This window comes from Alligator sinensis, unplaced genomic scaffold (assembly GCF_000455745.1).
Source record: "Alligator sinensis unplaced genomic scaffold, ASM45574v1 scaffold419_1, whole genome shotgun sequence".
Classification (NCBI taxonomy): domain Eukaryota; kingdom Metazoa; phylum Chordata; order Crocodylia; family Alligatoridae; genus Alligator; species Alligator sinensis.
The window spans coordinates 662,971-683,818 of record NW_005842360.1 but is presented as its reverse complement, the minus strand read 5'-3'; the positions used below and the strand labels follow the sequence as shown (position 1 = coordinate 683,818).

Sequence of the window (20,848 nt, the reverse complement as noted above, 5' to 3'; positions counted from 1 at the left end):
GTGTAGGTCTGGACTGGGCAAGCTCCATGGCAGATATTCTTCGGGCACTGAACTCCTCTGCACAGTGGCATAGTGTTATCGCTGCTTTCACAGATCATTGCATTAAGCAGCTGCCCTTTCAGCTAAAACACACCAATATCTTTACCTTATTGGTACTGGTTGGGTTTCCAGAGGTGAGTGCGTTATTGAGAGTCTGATGAAAAATGATAATTTGAGCTGTTAGAAAGATAAGATTGTACCACTGAACAGCAACAAATTTACTTTTATGCATCAAATTGACAAAGCCTTCAAAATCAAGTAAGTCTGAGGCTTCATCCTTCCTCTTTCTTTAGTGCAAAACAAAATAAGAACTCTGGCATTGCCATGTTATGTTTCTTTGTGGACAACACGTAACCAGCAACCTGAAATCTAGAGTAGCATGACATTTCAGCATCCAGAAAGGGCTTTTGTAACAGCCTGAAACAAACCTTTGTGTTCTTCATCGTGATGACTGTTACCTAAATACTGTTAGATTGTTAATATGCCCCTGAGGTATTTTATTACATAAATCCACTATGTATCTCTAGGTGCCAGCAAATTCTTGATAGTTTAAATAAGTGTGATATCAATTATAACCAAAATGCAACAAAGTATGCAAGATAACTGGCAGGGAAGTATTTTACAGGAATAGTCTGAATAGTAAATGAAACCCTTTTTCTGCTACTGCAGGTGCTGTGTATGGGAACTCGTTCTGTGTACATGGATAATGCCAATGAGCCTCATAATGTAATAATCCTGAAACACTTCACGGAGAAAAACAGGGCAGTTGTTGTAGACATCAAAACCCGAAAGAGGAAAACAGGTTCGATATAATTTTTTTTAAATCTAAGAATGACATGATTTTTCTTTATACTGTCTTAATGGATATCCAAAACCCAATGCTTGACTAGATCAGTTTATATAATCTCTTATGGGCTGAATTCATTGCAAAAAAGATCTGATTTATGGGCAGAAATCGGGTACAATTTTAGAGGCTTTTGCAGTGGAGATCAGGGACATCCTTGTTTTTTTTTCAGACACTTACATATGACTTGTTTTAGGAATGTGTACAGAATATGACATTTCATGTTACTTCATTAATGCAGAGACCTCTGGTTCACTGTTGTCACTTCATCTTTTATTGGTATCAGCTACTTGGGTTTTAAAATGATTGCAGCTCAGCTGTAGTGTACATACTGTAGTGTACATACTTAGTGTTGCCATCCACAAGAACATTCAGACATTAAACACATGCTTTGTAGTCTACTCTGCTGTCCCAAAATGAATCCTCAAACTTCCCGACATCTTACCTGTTTTGACAATATGACATGGCCATTCATTGGCAGATGGAAACTGAAAACATAAAAAGCCCTGTTACGTTAGTTGTCTTTATACGGGGTTGTGTTGGTTGTGAGCAGCTTGTCACCCTGTAAAGTACTTTTTTTTCAGAACTTTTTTAACATCAAATATTTTACAAAATCTCTTAAATCTTCTACCCCAAAAGATATGAAATAAGGGTAGGCAATAAGTTTTGTACCATGCCGTCTCATGATTTTCAAAAAAGAACTGTTGTACATCTGATGCACCAATCTGTACTTCAGGGAAGATGTATAGGCCATGTCCAAACAAGCGTGGCCATGCAGTATTTGGCACCGCAAATATGTCTGTGGCAGCACACACTGCACAGTCTGTTGTTCTCTGTGCTGCAAGGATATCTAGGGGTCAAAAAAACCTATGGGGAAAAAAGGTGGAGTAGCGCACGCAGCAGCAGTGTGCGCCACCCGAACCCAGAGCCTGGCCAGCTGGAGCCATGCTCCATTGCCAGCCAAGCTCCATGCGGCAGGATCGCCACTGCTGCAGCCCCAGGAGGACCCCAGGTAAGGCTGCTGGAGCCAGCCCAGTGCTGGCCCCAACCTCCTCTACTCCATCTGGGGTAATTTGCTATGCGCCAGAGTGCGTGTGACACAGGTGTTCTCCAGGGACATCTAGCAGCGGCACAAGGTGCACCGCTGGCAGTTGTGCCCGAGGAACCAAACGTCCATGCACATCTGAACACGGCTGTAGTCTGTGACACCTCTCAGAATGATGCATTTGGAGCAGGTCCTCAAAGTGGAGTTAGTTATTCGATAATGTTTCGCATCGACTACTCTTAATATCATTTTTACTATAACAAAGTAGTAAGTTTATTTTTCTTCTTATTTCAACTTGTAAAAAAAATATTGTCAAGGTCAAACTAAATATAAAATATGCAGTGAATAGGTCCTTCAAGTCTGATCTTTAGAGTCATGGCATCTGATGTGTATTGACTGCAGAAATACACCAGGATTTTGAGACTAATAAAACAACAGTGGTCGTGTGATCGTAACACTGTAGCATTTTGAAGAAGGTGGAAGGAAAGGATCAACAAGTTAAAATGCTTTGTTTTGATCATTGCCTCTCCTTTCATTTACTGACTGACGTGTCAAAATTGGATTGAGGATTAAAAGGAACAGTGAAAAGAGGGCTGCATCACTTATTTCTTTGAGTCAACTATGGATCATTAATTTTCTCCCCTCATGTCCCTGTATTGCCTTTTGAGTATTCTAAAAGTACCTTCCATGCCCATTAAGTCATTGTTAAGTGCTAAACAAGCTTATGCAGTTTTTAACTGTAGTTGTGGATATTTTCAGGAAAAAGTGCAAACTAGGTAGTTCTTTCCATACCTTACTTCTGAAATTTCCTTTTTTGTTCACTTTGCTCTGAAAGGAATCAGAAAATATTTCTTAATACTGCTGGTAAAACCAAGAAAATGTCTAGCTATTAGAAAAGCTTATGCCCTCAGCTTGGAATTCAACCTGAAAGGAAGCTGGTCACAGATTAACCCATACGCATAGTTGTGTATTCTAAAAGTATAACCTCTTTTAGCCTGATGCTTAGTGCTAAGAGGGGATGTATTGCTATTTTTAAATGAGTCTAGGGATGAGTTTCAACATATCTGTCTACTTTTCTTCTAGTAAAAGACTACCAGTTGGTTCAGAAATGTGGACAGGAAAGCAGTGAAACCCAAACCCAGCTGAGACAGTATCTCCAGCACTTTGTCTTTATAACGAGTCACCTTATGCAGACCAGCATGGACAGCAGTTATGGAGAGGCAGTAGAAGCAACCTGGGTCTTGTCTCTTGCTCTTAAGGGATTGTACAGAACACTTAAGGTAACTGTTGTGTCTGACCTATAATAGGGGCTCTCTGGGTCAGGGACTGTTTGTCTCTTGTAGAGCACCTTGTACAAGAGACTTGATTTCTAATTTCGAATTGCTAGGCATTATCAGAATATAACTAATAATATCTAGGGCCACATGTCAGGCATGGTTGCAGTGAGGCTGATAGTGTTGATCAAGAGTAGGCATTATTAATGTGCAATTTTTTATTTTCCTCTGTGCTAAGGATGATTGTGAGGTAGTTGCACACTGGGATAGATATATATATATTTTTTTAGATTCGGGGAAAGGTGGTGGGAGCATGTAAATTCTAAAGGTCTTGGAGGAGAAATTGTAGGAAAGTATTTTATGCATTTGAGTTCACTTTGTAGGGTACATTTCTACTCGAGAGCAAACTCATTTAGAAGTATTAGTGTATATCCTGTTGCAAATTTCTAAGGTATTCAACAGGAGGAATTGTAAAGGAAAAAAAATCCTTAGAATGGTTTTGGGTAGGAATTTCACTTTGATCCTTATGTGCAGACCTATCAGACGGCTCTTAGTCATTTTGTATCTTTGGCAGGCTCACGGCTTTAAAGAGATCCAAGCTGCCTTTCTCCAGTCTGGTTTACTTAAACTGCTGGTTAAAAAATGCAGCAAAGGAACTGGCTTCAGTAAGACATGGCTTCTCAGAGACCTGGAGGTAAGAGAATGAATGATACATTGTAAAAAGGTCAGTCTTATCACTGGCATAAAAGTTCAAAACATTGCGATGTTGCTATATTTGTTTAAAACCTCTGATTCATTCTTAATTAACTATAACTGTTACAATACCCCACTTGCTATATTTCTGTGTCTGCATTTGCATGTCTGTCATTCATAACTGTGTCCTGCATAAGATAGAAAATTTGTTTTAAGTAAGGCTAGTGTTGAGTTGATTTTATTTAAACTGGAACTTCTGAAACAGTTTGAGGTATCTAGATAACCATCTCCCAGTTGACTTTTTTCAGTGTGATTTGGGTAATTTCATTAGGTCCTTTGAAAAATCCTTGCGTTCAGTTTTAAAGAACATACCAGAAGATCTGCAAGAAACCCATGATATGCTGGTGCTATAACAGCAATTAAGTAGATGCACATGAATTATTACAGTAACTGCAGAAGATCCATGTACATTTAGACACATTCTTTTGAATCTGTTAATTATAGGGAGAGCTACATGGCTGAGTCCGTAGTGAGCATTTCTGTCTCGTAATAGACAAGGGCATGGAGTTTTCTGCATTAGTGTGTAGCTATTGATGCTTGTGGCTGATTACAAACAAACAAACAAACATACAAAAAAAGGCAAGGCCAAGGAAATGTTATGCTGTCGTTCTGCCCATTTATAAGTTTAGTTGGCATTACTGTATTGTGGAACCAAAGATCTGTTTTATTTAAAAGGGAGCAGTGAATAATAATAATAATAATAATAATAGTAGCAGCAAATACTATTTTCCTGATGAATAATTACAGCTGAACATACTGGGTTCCTGTCCTAAAATGTTGGAAACTTATGTGCTCAAACAGTTAAAGACCTAATTTATTTTTCTCATATTTTAACTTTATGGTTAATTATTTAAGATGACCTCAAAGAAACTGGGAAGGTGTAGAGCATTTGTGGAATAGGAAATGCTGTTTTTTAGGTTCTGTTTCTCTTAAGAAAAGCACGTGTTAATAAACTTGGATCAAGTGTGCTGGTCAGTGCTGATTGCACATACAATAATATCTGCAACTGTGGTACCATATGTTGCCTTTTTTTTCTGTGCAGATTTTGTCAATAATGCTGTATTCCTCAAAGAAGGAGATCAGTTCCCTGGTTGAACGTGAAGACACAGAGCTGGAAGAAAGAGACCAAGATCAGGATGTCGATCAGTCCTTTGGTCCCACTGATTTGGAACAGAACAAACTCGATCCTCTAGAAGGCTTGGATGAAGCAACAAAAATATGCTTCTTGGTACTTTTCAGCCTACCTATTTCTCTGTTTTGCCAAGCTATCGTGGCTTAGTTTAATTGCATAAATATTTCTTTAATACAACATTTACCTTTAGTTTTCATACCTGATGTATGTATTTCTGTCTAGATTAGACATACTTTCTTGTTAAGGCCACAATACAAAACATTTAGTAAACTTTTTAATAATGACTAATTATCCATATTGCTATAGAGAGTTTAGAATTCATCAGTCCTTTATTCATAGGCTGAACAGGGAAATACGCATGCATATTGCCCCAATAAAAATCAGTATCCATTTTTCCTCTCCTCACCTGCTGTCAACTTTATTTCAGATGACACACGATGCACTCAATGCACCTTTGCATATTCTTCGAGCCATGTATGAGCTGCAGATGAAAAGAACAGATTCTTTCTTCCTAGAAGTTCAAAGGAGGTAAGTGAGCTGCCAAGTTGAACAGAAAAACAGTGATCAAGGAGGTAACTTTTACTCGTTTTGAAAGGGTGGTAACAAAAACTGCTACGAGGAGAAAAGAATATGAAGCTGTTTCCTGCTTCATAAAGTGGTGATTGGAAACTGGACCTCTACTAAACTTATAGCTATAGCTGCGAAGATATAAGCCAGCATTTTTTAAGTATGTTGGATGTTCCTTTGGATATCATTACTCGCCATTCTCAGTATGTCCCAGTAGAGGACATAATTTATGGATGGAGAGATTGAGATAGCAGTATTTCTCTAAAATGTCATCCCAACTGAGGAAGAATGACGGGCATAGACTTCCAGCAATTGAAACAGCTTTTGTTGCCATCTGCTTCTTACAAATAAGAGTTGCAAGACATGAAGAATATGTTTGACAATTTGCAAGGTAGCTTTTCTGGTTTGCTAAAGCAGGAAGGCTAGTTGACCAAATCTGACAAAAGCATAAGGCAGTGCTTTGGTTAGACACAAATCAGGGTGGACTTTAAATGCAAATTTTAAATTTATGTTAATTGACTAAACCCATTTGAAATTTTTGCCAAGGTTTGATGGGAATGTAATCACAACAGATGAGAGGATCCGAACACTGGCCCAGAAATGGCAGCCCAGCAAACGTTTGAGGTTGGAAGAGCAGAGTTCAAAAGCAGTAGATACGGATATGATCATCTTGCCATGCTTGGTGTGTATTTCGTCATTAAAAATGTGGGAGCTTGAAATCTCAGAACTTAATGATTCAAATAATTCAGAGGTCCAAATTTAAAGTTTTAATCTACTTCTTAATATTGAAGTGAATAGGCAAGCTATCAGCAAGATGGGAGCTTTCTTCTCTTCAGTCTGTCTTGGAAAGTTTTAAAAGAACTATATTTTATACAAGGAAAATGAGTGGTAGTTGGACGGGCATGCTTTAAATGCCCTCTCACACAGGCGAGTCTTACCTAATGTATCACAAAAAGTGTGTTTAATTGTTTGGCTGGGATGGTGTAGTTGGGGATGGTCCTGCTTTGAACACGGGGTTGGACTAGATGACCTCCTGAGGTCCCCTCCAGCCCTAACTTTCTATGATTTTATGATTGTTTAATATTACTATGTTAGAACCATAATAGAACAAAGAAAAGACATATTTGTCTTGTCAAGATGGAGGGCATGACTAACAGCAAAAGATGAGATACTCAGTGAACCCCCAACTATGTAGTAAGTGTCAGTGAGCAGCTGAACTCAGTAGAGAGGTCCTCAAAGTGCTGGGTATCATTTACCTTCACATGTAAGGGACTGTGTATTTCAAATACTTGTTTAAAAATAAGTAGTTTATTTGATACCTACCAGTTACTCTGCTTTAGCTTTTACAAATGGATGAATAAGTATTGCCAAGTGAAGATGTGCATTAAACTGTCATGGTAATGATAGATACACTCATTTGATAAACTTACCCCAAAAGGAAGGCAGAGAGTAGTGGATTTTTAAGGCCAGAAGGGACTGCTAGTTTCCCCGAGTCTGATGTCATACAGGTTGGAAGTAATAGAATTCTATCTGGAAATTCCTGCCTCTAGGTCAATAGCTTGTGGTGGAGCTAGACCCCCCCCCCCTTTTTTTTTTAAAGCCTTCATTATTTAGATTCCAGATGATTGGTCATTTGCTCCAACAGTAAATTTACCCTTCCAGTTAGGTTTTATCTTTGCATTTTTCCATATTTGATGCATTTATGGTATTTCTGAAATAACATTTTGTTTTAACTAAAAACAAAAAAGCTAGAGGGCAGGGCTTGGTATTGGGAGTTGGAGTTCCCTGCTAGACAAGAAGGGATCATGGAACACAGTGGTACTGAAACACTAGTCAGATCTTCACTAAAGGGTCACAAAGAGAATAAAGCTACTTGCTTCTTGGCACTTTTTTCAGTGACTGCTTATTGGTGCTTAAAAGTTATTAGCAAGAAAGCTTCAAATAGGCTGTGGAACAGTGTCATATCTGTTACTTCACCTGTGCAGTTTGACTTAAGGTAAGCCTCAGAATTAGAATAATTTGGTTCCTACCTGCATGTAATAGCAGCTTGTACCATATGACGATATCCACTGGCACTAATGAGCAGCTTTGAGGAGGTAATTGTCCAAAAGCAGGCCCATTTGTATTCTTTGTGAAAGACAAGCCTGTAGTTTTTGGTGATTCTGTAAGTGATGAGTTCAGACTTGCTAGTCATCAGTTTCTAAACATGAAGATGTAAATTCTTCTGCAGATTTCTCAAACCTGGTGTCTCTTGCAGTCGCAGCCTGTGCTCTGTGATAAAGCAACTGAAGAAACCAACCCCATCACACAGAAGCTGATAACCAACACAGAGAGTGACCTCCAGCTTAGTTATGCAAAACAGCGCCGCACCAAAAGTTCGATACTCTTGCACAAAGAGCTGGATTCTAGAAGCAAAAAAGCTGTGAGGGATTACCTGTATCGGGTGAATGAAGCTACTGCTGTACTTTATGCCAGGCATGTATTAGCCTCATTGTTGGCTGAATGGCCAGATGATGTGGCTATAAATGAAGAAACCCTGGATCTCAGTGGCCCAGCACACATGACTTACATTTTGGACATGCTTATGCAACTGGAGGAGAAACAGCTATGGGAGAAGGTAAGAGGGCTCCAGTTACATGTCTGAGTAAGTCCTGCATATACTTGAACCTCTACCTGGTTGGCAAACTGCCAGAGGTGGTCAGTTCTTTAAAATAATTATAATAAACCAAAGACTCAAATATTACATTGTGTATTCCTTCCAAATGAAAAAACTTCATCTTCAGCCAAAAGCTGAATTTATTGATAGTTTTCCAAGTTAACAGAACACTGGAAAAAATACTCCCTTGAGTGGCAGGATTAGGCTGGGGTAAGTGGCCCACTATGCATGTTGGCTTCCAGTCCATTTCAATTCACATCTTAAACATTTTGTGCTTGTTATTTTATAGACAAAAATGGGCCTGGAAGGTGTAGCTCGAGTAATGGCTAGCTGTTCATCCGTACCACACTTAATTTAGTGAGGCTTTGAATTAGCCTCCAGATCTGCATGGGACGGGGCAGGGCAGGCTGCAGCTGCGGGCTGGGGGCCATGCTGCGCTGCACTCAGGGCAGGCAGCAGCAGTGCTGGGAGGGGAATTATGGCGGGGTTGGGGAGTGGGCTGCAGCTACCCCAAATTTTGCCATAGTCCCCTCCCAGCGCTGCCACTGCTGCCTAGCCCAAGCACAGTGCAGCCCCTGGCCCCAGCCCACAACTGCAGCTCACCCTGCCCCACCCCACACAGATCTGGGGGCACATGCACCCCACCTGTGCCCTCCCGGGCAAGCAGCGGGAGCAGCAATGGGAACTGCCAGACAAGCAGCGCGTGGCAGTAGGAGCCCCCCTTCCCCTGGATGAGCCGTGGCTCCATCCCACACCTTCCCTGCCCCAGCCCCACACTCTCCCTTACTGCGGGGGATGTTGATCTGGTCCCCCACATCCCTTCCCTCCCCCTCCCCCTTCACCACAACAGACTTACCAGCTGGACTTAGCTGTATCAGAAATCAAATCGGTATCAGCTGATATGCCTCCTTAAAAATTGGCTATTGGTATTGTTGCACCCCTAGTAATTTGAAATTTAAATTACTTGATTTTTTTTTTTTTTTTTAATTGAAAATTTCTGGAGATATATAGAAGGCTAGAATGCCTAGATTAAAATTACATTTCTTGTTTGTTTAAGGTTTTATGTGGCCATATGAATCTCTTGTGACATTACTCTTTATGTTAATGTCCTTGCTGAAAGAAACAAGAAAGATAAAACTGATAACTTCCAGTCTTTCAAAAGCTGTCTTGGTATGCTAGAATCTCATTCTGGTAATGCACAGGTTCTGCAACGCCGTCAGAGGGCTTGGTGAAATCTTCCGTATTTACAGGAGACAGTGCATTTGCATAATAAGGCCACTTGGAAATTCCATTTGTGAGCGTCTCCTGTTTCCTATAACAGTAGTGTAGCTCTCTCTTTCCTGAGGTGACATTTTGTTTTTAAAAAATTGTCAGTGCTTGTCAGATCTGTCTGCAGGTGCTCTTCTGTTAGCCAATTGAGCTTGCATGATATGTTGTATCTCTTCAGATCCTGCAGAAAGTGCTGCACAGATGCAATGACAGCATGTTGGGAACAATGGCACTGACAGCCTGTCAGTTCATGGAAGAACCTGGCATGGCAGTCCAAACACGAGAATCCGAACATCCTTACACCAACAACACAAATTTTGAGGTAAGTATTAGTGCAGCTATACTGCCTGAATTGAAAACATCTAGTATGATTGTTCAGAAGCATCTAGATAAGTCAGAAATATAAACTCCACTGACTTTGCATAACTGCAGCCCTTTTGTGTCTTAGGAAACTGAAACCCAAAGTACTTCTAGAAAATCCCACTCATTCCCACCTTTTAGGAAAAGGGGTGTTCCTGATCATTAACCTTGTATCCCTACAGAGATGCATTCATTTTGGCACTTAAGTGTCTTCACATTTTAAGCATGTGAGTAGGCCATCATCTTCAATGGCACTACTGCCAGTCATGTTCTTAAGTGCATTACTGTATCTTTCTGGGACCTTGATGAGAAAAATGAAAATCTTTCCAACAAGGGCCTGTTTCATCTTGAGGCATCAGCAGAAAACTTTAGGAAAAAGTATAACTTTTTTTCTCTATATATTTATTTGTGGGCTACCTTCTCCCTACATGCACACTTAATGATCCCCCTTCCCTGCCTGACTTACAGCAAGAGCGTTTCTAGTACAGTGAAAGAGAGATGAGCACTCAGCAAAACCAGGAATGACTCTTTCTACATGTCCCAAGTTGGGCAGAATTGAGGGAATTTTATAGGACCCTGGGGCATGTGGATACAAGAAGGTTAGCGTCCCTTGGTCTCAGAAATTCTCATGGCAACTGTGAGAGTTTTCACATCTCTTCAGTACAGATTAGGAACTCATGTATGTTCTTTAAATTCATATAAACGATCCTTCAGGGTCTGCCTAGGGATCAGTATTTTGGCAACTGGACTTCTGGATTAGTGCATCAGTGTTCAGGACTATAATGGCACGGTGCTTACTATCTTGAAATAAAATCTTTAAATAGTTCTGCAAACCCTTACATGTAATTAGCACGGTAGGAACTGCTTTGAATTTACTGAATTTGCCTGTGACCATACTTACAAGTTATTTCCTTCTTATTCATGGAAATATTGCAATATTTATTATATCTTGCCCCCTTGTAAGCTGTATTTTGAGTGTTTGTTTGATACAGCATAATGATACAGAGCTGATCTCTTTGGCTTTCACAGGATAAAGTTCACGTCCCTGGTGCCATCTACCTCTCAGTCAAATTTGATTCTCAGTGTAACACAGAAGAAGGCTGTGATGAATTACTCATGTCAAGCAGCAGTGACTTTCAACAGGATAGGCACAGTTTCAGTGGGTCTCCACAGAAATGGACTGATTTTGAGCTTCCAGGTAAATAAATATTCAGTGTTCGTAGGTACAGGCAACCATAGAAAAATGATAACTCTGTTGAATGAAACCTCTTGAAAATGTCATTTATTTACCTGATGTTCTTGGCATGTATGAGGGACTCCTCTTCTTCCAGCCACTGTTTGTCTAAACGTATTTGATCTTTTCCCATTCACTTAATAGAAACAAGCTTCTCCTGTAATTGAACATTTGACACATTCCATCTTTGCCTTCCTCAGTCTAAACAGACACTAGCTACTGGAAACCAATTTTGACCTTGATTTTCTTCCCCCAGCAGCTCTTAGTTCTGCAGGGACATTCACTGCTGCTTGTCCCCTTCTCTGCAGAGAATCAAATAGTTTACCTTGCCTTCCTGAGGAAGCACAGAGTACTTATTTGAAAAGACCATGCTAGTCTGATTCACAATTGGCCTTCATCAGGGCTCAAAGTGAGCAGTAGGAGATTGTCATTTTGTTCTCAATTGTTGCTTTTGAACATAACCAAAAGAATTAAGAGTACATATGCAGGAGCTTTTGGGCACATACTGTAGGTTCTCGCATAATCTTCCTAGCATACGTTTTGGACAGTAGAAAATGCCAGCAGTGTCAGGCAAGTTCTGTTTCGCTTCAGAAAATTCAACTGAAATAATTCATCTTTTTCCCCATGTAGGAAAAAAAAAAATCAAATTTTTCCCTTCTATTCCCCGGGGAAGCTTTTAAAATTCTGATTTAGAACAAGAGCGATTTTTTTTTTTTTTTTTTAACCCACCAGAATTTCCCACAGAACAAGTATTTAAAGCTTCAACCAGCTCTAGCTATAAACAGCCAGCTAGATGAAGGTATTTTTTTCTTATTATTTGGCATTACAGATTAATACCAACTTTGTCCTCCTCCTTAAGTCATAGCTCAGATGCAGCTATAGCAAGGACATACTGGTTTTTCCCAAGTCCAAGACTATTCTGAATTTAAAGTGACCCTTCAATAATTAGATTCTATATATGAAAAATTGTATAAATTTGTTATAATTTTCCATGTAAATAATCTAATTATTGGAGGATGGTCTTAAATTCAATGCCTCTGCCGCTGCCCCCCCCCCCCCCCCCCGGGCCCTCTGGTTGTGGCAAATAAAGCAGTGGCAAGGGGGCAGGTAATGAAAAAGGTGGTAGGGAGGGCTGGTGGTGGGGGAGTCAAGGGACCTGACCCCTGTCCTTTGTTCCCCCACACCTTGTCCTCTGCTACCTGTTCCCTTTACCACTTGCCTTTCATGCTGCCATCTCCTGTGTCCTGTTTCCCCCTCCCACCCCCCTCCTCCCCCAAACATATATACTTTTCTGCCCCACCATTTGCCCCCTGGCACTTGCCTCTCATGCCCTTTTTCCCTTCCCCATGGCTGCATTCCCTGGTGCTTTCTCCTCTGCCTGCCCCCCTTGTGCCTCATTGCCCTTGCCACCACATACCTTCCAACTCCAGCCCAGCTCCGGTACAATTCCAGCCTGGGGTACAGAGCGCACGGTTGTTCCAGCCTCAGCCTGCCACTTAACTGCTGCCACTGCAACAACAGCTCTGTCCTGGCCCTGGAGCTGGAGCCCAGACTGGAGCTGCTGCCACCACTACTATAGCTACCAGGCCAGTCTGGGGAAGGAACAAGTACATGCTCCGTGACCTGGGCTGGAGGAGGAGGAAAAGGAGCAGGGGATGGAGTGGAGCAGAGGCAGTGGGAGGGAGAGAAGGGGAGGGATGGGTGGCGACTGCAGCTCCAATTCTGACCCTGGCCCTGTGTTGGGGCCATAGTCGGAGCTAATGCAGTTGACTGCCCTCCTGCCTCCTTGTACTCAAATCCAAGACAAGGGGCTTTTTTCCCCCCATGTTAAATGTGGCGGAGAACCTTGTTTTGGATGCAAATATATATGGGATTGGATGACTTTGTGGTCAAACACTTTACTTCTTCTTAAATTTGGAGTGTTTATTGGTCACCAACTGCCAGTGGTTAGGTCCAACTAAGTTTAATGGCTTTACTAGCTGGAGTGAGTCTGCAATTCAGCACTGCTTCCCTGACAAGTTAAAAGCAGGGCTTTCCATATTAGTAACTTACTAATTTTTATTCTTAAATGCACTGTAAATCTTGCTACTCATGTAGGAGTTCTTAGCTCATAAATCATGAATTGATCTGAAGTACAGTCAGAAAGAAGAGATTCACTAATGTGTTGCATAGTTTCCTTAATAAGCACCACTTGTCCTAGGCAACTGAAACAAAAATATAGAAAGCATTATTCTGTTTGAGTATATTTATACACTAGTGGCAGCTGTTCTGCATTCTGAATCAGTTCCCCATTTGTCTTATGTTTTATGCATTTTGGAATTATCAGATGAGTAAAAGTAGGTTTCTCTTGGAAGCAGAGAATATCTAGGATCAGATTATTTTGATGTTAAACTCTTTTGTTGCATTCTGTTATAGCTAGGGCTTGGTTTAAATTACAATTTTGCATTTCCCGTGAAATCGTGAAATTAAGTGATTTTTTTTTTTTTTTTCATAAAAAATTCAATTTTACAACGAAATGCCATGATATGGCTGCTTGCTGAGGAGTTCCCCAGCAAGTGGCTATATCAAGGTATTTTGTTGCAATAAGATGGCTGCTGCAAGCTGGAAAAAGGGGAGAGGGGAAAGTTGTAAAAGGGACAGGGGAGGAGAGTGCTTGGGGTTGGGTAGGGGAAGAGCTGTTTGCTGTTACAGGTGGGAAAACTGGGGTGCAGTCATGGGGGGTGCCTGGGGGCTGCCTTGGCAGGTGGCCTTGGCACTAGGATGGCGAGGGGCTGTTTGCTCCTCCAGGGTAGAAAACTGGGGTGCCAGGAGTTGTGGGCAGGGGGAGAGAACATGCGTGAAGAAGAACAAACAGCCCCTCCCCTACCTGGTTCCAGGGTTGTCTGCCAAGGCAGCCCGCAGGTGTCCCAGTTTTTCTGCCCAGAGGAGCAAACAGCCCCTTCCCCTCCCCCTGGGCTGCTAGGCTTTCCTGCTGTTCCTGTTGCTTCCAGTGAGGTGGAGGGGGAAGGGGGGAGCGGGCATGGGCTTTTTAGCAGTGATCAGAGGCCTTAGGAGCAAGGCCTCCACTGCTGCAATTTAGCTTGGCACTAAACCTTCCCCCTCAGGCAGTTGGGGGGGCATGATATGGGCATAAAAATGACAGCCTTTGCCTTGATCAGGCCACAATATTAGCAAGCTGGGCCTGCAGTTTAAACCAGGCCCTAATTATTGTTTCTTTTCGAGTTATTCTTCTCATTAATGTATATATGTGTGTGTTCCCCTCTCTGTGGTGCAGGAGATACACTCTATTACCGGTTTACCTCTGACATGAGTAACACTGAATGGGGTTACAAGTTTACAGTGACAGCTGGTCACCTTGGAAGGTTTCAGACAGGTAAGCACTATTCAGAATAATTGAAGAGACGCATCAAAATAATTCTTTCAGCACTTCCAGAAATATTTTATTTGACTTACGTAACCCTTCTGCTAGGCACCGGTTGGCAGCAAGAAGGGCTGGGTTCAGATTTTGGGGTACCCCATAAGTTATACCAGTGGCTCGAGCCTCCACCCAGAAATCTGTGAACATTAAATTTGCTGGGGTGTCCCATATAAACAAAACCCCCTCCTCGCAAGCAGTATAAACACAAACCCCAAGTTTAGTTTATTAAAGAAAATAAAAAACAAAAGAAAACACTAAATATAATTTTAAAACACTATTAACTACAAAACAAAGTCTATAGGTGGCACCCTTTTGGGGGAAGCTGCCCCTGTACCCAGGCAGTCTGGGACTTGGGGCTCCCCAGTGGGTAGTTCTGGGGGCCTGCACCCCTATACCTGCCTTTCAGCAATGGGCTGGGGGTGGGGGACGACACACCAGAGTCCTATGAGCTGCTCCTTGGGTTCACTACGCTGCAGGGAGCTGCTCAAGAGTGTGGGACCTTCTGCATTGCAAGGGACTCCGTTGCTCCTGGGGAAGTGGTAGTGCCGATCTTTGCTCCCATGGAAAGGCTTGCGGGGCGGGGGGTAACTGCAGCTCCAGCCAGCATGCATGTCCCCCAAAACTTCTAGGCTGGATTGTATGGCCTGCTGAAATGAAAACTGCAGGACAAACTCAAAAGGGAGCCAGGTTGATTACTGGCTACAGCTGACCCAGCCACACAGCTTGACTGGAGCAAAGATCCATCACAAGAAACAAAGGGGAAAAGCCAGGCCTACCCTCAAGGCCTGGGCTGCAGGTGGTTTGTGTCACACTGCTCCACTGGGAGCAGAAAGTTGCAAACCTCAAGCCCATCCCAAAGCTGGCAGAATTAGAAACTTTCAGGCTTCAACCCTGTTTAAAACTGCCAGACCAAATTCCTAGATAGCCAACCCAAGGAACTGATATCCTCCTCCCTGGTATTAACCCCTTAAAACCTCAGAAAAGGGGGAAGAAAAGGAGGAGATAAGAGTTCCCAGAAAATGGGGCAATTCTCCCTCTCTTTCTCCTCTACCCGAGTTTCCCATTTTGGTATTTGCAAATTCCTTCTCCCTTGGAGGAGACTTCACTCTTCAGCAGCCCCTAGCAGCTTCTCGTCCTCTCCAAACCAGCCTGGCCTTGCCCAGTCAGGGAGTGCCTCACTCCACTCTTTCTCTTAACCGATCTGCCTGGAAAGTCGTTGTTCTCCCTGGCCAATCAGGCCAGAGGATTTACATATTTTGTCCAGATATAGGGCCCCAGCTTTCCAGAACAACAGGGGCCATCTTATGCATGCACACACACTCACACTTGCCATACACAACTCAAGTGTGTGTGGGTGTTGTACTTAGCATGCACTTTTTCCCCCTTCAAGATGGTATAATGCTAAGACTTTGTTCAGTTCGAGGTTTGAGTGATTTGCTGTGTCCTTACCCTGACAACAGTATCTCGGGGGGCTCTTTTAAGTTATAGGCTATGAATATTCTGAAGTCAGTTTAGGCTTACTATATATCATATTAATTAGAGCTGATACTCTGTTGCCCTTACTTGGAGAAAACTGTGATTGCAAATAATAGGGTTGAGATTTTCAAAGTGGGGTAAAAGACTTAGTTGTACAACCCCCATTAATTTTCTTTCCAAGTCTTGCCTTCAAAAGGACTTGCAATGTTGGGTTTGGGCTAAACGCTCATTCTTTCTCCAGCTCAGGTTTTGGTTTATACATTTTATTTTTGCTTATGGCAACAATTCTAAATATGTGGAGATAATATAATTTTTCAGATGAATGTAACCCTCTAGAAATAAGAGATTTATATTCAATTTCAGGTTTTGAGATTCTGAAACAGATGCTATCAGAAGAAAGGGCAGTTCCACACCTTCCACTGGCCAAAATCTGGAAATGGCAGGTAGGAGTAGCATGTCGCCAGACTGGGCACCAGCGTCTGAAGGCTATCCATTTACTGCTGAAGATAGTGCAGTGCAGCAACCAAAGGTAAACCCATTGTTCTATGCTGTGCACTAAATATGCCTCAGAGGCATGCTGGCTAAATTCATGACCGTAATGGATGCAGAGTTTCATGACCCCAAGCCTTGCTGAAAAGCTTTATTGGAAAAGATTAGAAAAATCTATTTAAAAAGTAATTTTCTGAATGCTGTTTCTTCTTTGGAGATGGCTTTTTAAAACGTAAAGTAGAGCAAATCCTCTGGCTAGAACAATTCTCAGATTCATAGTTAATTATTTAGAGATACTAATCTATGAAACGTTGGAGAAACCAGGTGTAAGTCTTCCTTTTAGTTGAGGTGAGGAGACCATGAATAAAGTGGTGAAAAGATATTGTCAGATTCAGCACTGCCATAAGGGAGGGAGGTTTCTGTGATTTGTGCTGCTAAAGTCTACGACTGAAACTTCATGAACTGCAGGTGAGTTAAGACTTGAATCTGGGTTGCAAAGGTGGTTGGTGTTGGGTATTTCTATTTTTAAAATATTGAGATTTTACAATAATTTGTAAACATTTTACTTACTTTAATGGAGGCAAACAGTTGCCAGCAAGTCAACCCTTATCTGAATTACACCGAGTTCAGTTAAGAGCAAGTAAAATCCTGAAAGTACTAGCCACATGCTGCTTTTTCTTGGTCAAAAGAAGCCTACATGTTTGTGTTCTGAAATCTTTTGCAGTTACATACAAATTTTGTGTGAAACCTTCTACCCTTTAGATAATCCTTTCTAGCCCAGGCAGAAGCCTGAAAATTTGCCAGTTTGTTAAAAGGCTATTGCTTGCAACCAGGTAATATTGCTGGGTTTCCATCTAAACTTCCATGCTTAAAAATGTCTTAGACTGTGGCCAACAAACTTAACTGTTAAAAGATCAAATCTTTGTCATATTTCTTTCTATCTTGCTCTGGTCAAGACCGTCTTAAATGGAGATCTTTTTTGATCCCTGTTCTATGTATTTGTAAGGTTGTATGGTGCAGGGGTGCTTGCACTATGATGATGGAAATGTGAAAAAAAAGGCTGAAACTGTCACTTGCAAAGCAGTGCTAATTAGCTGTAACTGCATAAACAGGTTCTCTTCCCTGCATTCTAGTTTAGTACTGCAAGGTTCTAATTGGTGCAGGTCAAGCATTTAGAGATGTATTGCATTCATTTATTTTAAAGGTCACAATTCCTAAGGATCCATCCTTATTCAGCAAGACAGTTCAGATATTCAAGTTTGTGGAAGCATCTGGTTTCTTCATTTTAAAATGCTTTGTTGTATTTGGACTAGAATCATTCAAGATATTGAATAGCTTGTGCATGGAGTTTGTCAGCTATGTTTCTGTAACCAAATATATGCAGTTCTGTGTTGTAATATATATCTCGTTAACTGCTTCATAGCATTAACTATCAAGGAGTTATCACTGAGTTTTATCTCCTTTGATAAGGCATTGTTCTGTCTCAGAAAGAAGCTTATAATCATGAGTTATCTTCCATTTCATTTAAATTATTTTTTTAGGGACTGTGACCTCACCTTGTTGAAGCCACTCTGGCAGCTTTTCACCACCATGGAAAATAACCTGTGTCATGACATGACCAAGCCTGGCATCCTCCTTCCCCTTCATCGTGCACTCACAGAACTCTTCTTCATTACAGAAAATAAAGCTAATGTAAGCAGTCCTTTTTTCCTGTATGCCTCTCTCTCTTCCCAGGCACTTAGAATGCAGTGTTATGCTGCGTTTCTTGCTTTCTTCTTGGAAAAAGTACATCAGAACTTTGTATGCATTGGACAGATTGTGAGCGCTTTTCCTGAGGGAGTTCAGTGAAAATCCTTATGCAGAGACATACTACCTCCTTATCAATCATGGAACCTGGAGAAATAGACATGGTTCTTCCCAGCATAATTAAGGATGCATGCCCCAAAGTCATGGGGGTAGACGCAAATCAGTAACCTTTTGGAACATTTACTGTAGCTTCCGCTGAGCTGGTTTTGAACCCTGTATGCTATATAGTATAGCCGTACATGTATAGATGCGGTGACACACAATCAGAATCTATAGTCTTTGAATACAGTTAGGACTGTACTTAAGTCCTATAGTCTTGAACCTAATTTTGATTACCTCTATGGACACTACAGGAACTGAAATTCAGATGCTAATAGGACCACAGCTGTGTTAAAAATACCATACTTAAGTAGTTTCATGGAACATTGTTTCTGAATGCAGGAACTTGGATCTCTGCAGGACTACTTGCTTGCCTTAAATACCGAAGATCACCTTCACCGCTGCACAGCACAGGTATTAAAATTCCTGGTGTGAAAGAGAGTCATTTCTGATTTGCTAACTGGGTTTTATGAAGTAGTTTTACAGCCACTATTGATTACCATAAGACTCCAAAATTCATTATCATGAACTTGATTCAAGATCCCCTAAAGATAAAATGCCAGTACACAGATCGGTATCACCTCTCAGTTCTTTCTTTCTCTCATCCTGCCACCCATTTAAACTTTCCTATAAATGTAATTGTCTGTGCAGTGCCAAGTTATGAAAGGCAAGATCCAGGTCAAGCCAAAATGAAGGAAATGACCAACGTAAACTGAATCAAGTCACATAATTTAGCATTGTCATGTCTATGTATTCAGAGAAAAGTTCCCCATAAAGTTTTGTGTCTATCTTTTCAATTTTCATCAGTTTTTTTGAGACAAGTCATTATTTTTTTAGATCACATATTAGCATGCTTATTGGCAACGAAAAAACCCATTTACTCACCTTTTGAAGTTGTTTAGCCCAGATAGCTTGGTGAGTACTAGTGCAAGGCTCTGTCTGGATCTTTCTTCCACCTTAGCTCTTGGATGATGTGGTTCTGCTGAGTTCTTACAGATTGAACCTGTTCACAAACATCCCTCTGACCGAAGCCTGCTTCTTCCCTGTCTTGCAAGTAACGCGACAGAATAACACTGTGGGTTTTGTTAGGTTCATCCATTTTAATTGCCTTGTCATTCATATAAACAGATGTTTAGTAGATTCAGGTGTCTGAGCAATTGGAGAAGCAGTTGCCTTGTGTTAACTGCCCATAGCTTCAAAGATGCATGACAATTACTACTTCACCAGAAGATAGATGGGAAGAGATCAGCCTATTCCCATCTCTGCTCAATTTGCAGCACAGAGTGGCTCTTTGCAACATAGAGTAATAATTACTCAATGGTAATAATCTTTGTGATGCTTGACTTTCTTTTCCTCCTCCCCTCCAGGCCCTGAAAAACATTGCTGCTATCAGCCTTGCCATTAACTATCCCAACAAATCAACAAGTTTCTGGAATGTCTAATACTGGCTCCTGGCCGGAGTGCATGGGATAGAATAGTTTGTCCATAGGAACCTTGGAACAAACATCTTAACTCCATTCAGGAAAAAGATCCTTAAGCTTCAATGTATGAGCACTATACAGCCTTTCTTCCTTCCACTTTGATGTAGAATTTGTAAAAGTAAAAGCGCACTTCAAAGAAAAAGCACATTTTGGAGTAACTCATGCGTCACCTGCAGTTGCGTATGCACATATTGTAGCATGTTAGAGTAAACAGAACAGTATTTTTTTTTATTCAGAAGAAGCAAATGAGAAAAGATTACCTGAAGTGTGAGAATGGAAGGCTCTGCTGGTATCATCTGCTCCCAAGAAACTGGAAAATAAAAGCTTTAAAAGTCTTGCCGAACTTAAGCTAGTGCCACTAGCAGAATCCACTTTTCTTTGGAAGTGAAATAGGCAAAGCAGACTCTTAGTGGGCTGCAGAAATGGCACATGCTTGAATCCTGCTATGTTTCATTTTGCTTTTGAAAGCCACTACTCGTGGAAGAAAACTTCAGAAGCTAATCCATTACTAAAGTTCAGTACAAACAGCAGTTAAAGAATTCCTGTGGCAGAGCTCCCTTGTGAGAAGTGAACGGTTCTACTGTTCTCGTTTTGTCAACCACCTGATCTTATCCTAACTCGTCTCCAATGCATTTTTCTGGTGTCGGGCAGAAACAGCAATGGCTGCCCTTGGAGAAGCTCAAGAAGAGGTTGTATGGGAAACTGAGGAGTGCTGGCTGTGATACATAGCTTGTATGTTTCCTAAAGATCACATATTTACAAGAAATTATTCCTGACTTTTTTTAACTCTTTGGGTACTGATGGCTCAGGAGCTTTTTCTGACAAATGCTGGGGAAACCCTGATTCCTGGCATTAAGTGGTGAGGATTAGTGACTAACCTGACTTATCTCATATAGCAATAACTGC

The 20,848-nt window shown here is 41.3% G+C and overlaps 1 protein-coding gene across 1 annotated transcript in view; it reads left to right on the top strand.

Annotated features, from left to right (window-relative positions):
• ZZEF1 (zinc finger ZZ-type and EF-hand domain containing 1) overlaps window positions 1-20,082 on the top strand; it is a gene marked incomplete at its 5' end in the record, with an annotated part of 88,890 nt that extends 68,808 nt beyond the window's left edge. Inside the window, 15 exons of the mRNA XM_025210626.1 lie at window positions 1-173; window positions 709-841; window positions 3,012-3,208; window positions 3,777-3,896; window positions 4,998-5,183; window positions 5,515-5,615; window positions 6,201-6,336; window positions 7,912-8,271; window positions 9,758-9,901; window positions 10,969-11,137; window positions 14,448-14,546; window positions 16,431-16,596; window positions 18,098-18,248; window positions 18,804-18,875; window positions 19,829-20,082. Of these exons, the coding sequence (XP_025066411.1) occupies window positions 1-173; window positions 709-841; window positions 3,012-3,208; window positions 3,777-3,896; window positions 4,998-5,183; window positions 5,515-5,615; window positions 6,201-6,336; window positions 7,912-8,271; window positions 9,758-9,901; window positions 10,969-11,137; window positions 14,448-14,546; window positions 16,431-16,596; window positions 18,098-18,248; window positions 18,804-18,875; window positions 19,829-19,903 (2,282 nt within the window). The remainder of the gene's footprint in view (window positions 174-708; window positions 842-3,011; window positions 3,209-3,776; window positions 3,897-4,997; window positions 5,184-5,514; window positions 5,616-6,200; window positions 6,337-7,911; window positions 8,272-9,757; window positions 9,902-10,968; window positions 11,138-14,447; window positions 14,547-16,430; window positions 16,597-18,097; window positions 18,249-18,803; window positions 18,876-19,828) is intronic.
• Window positions 20,083-20,848: the final 766 nt, after the last annotated feature.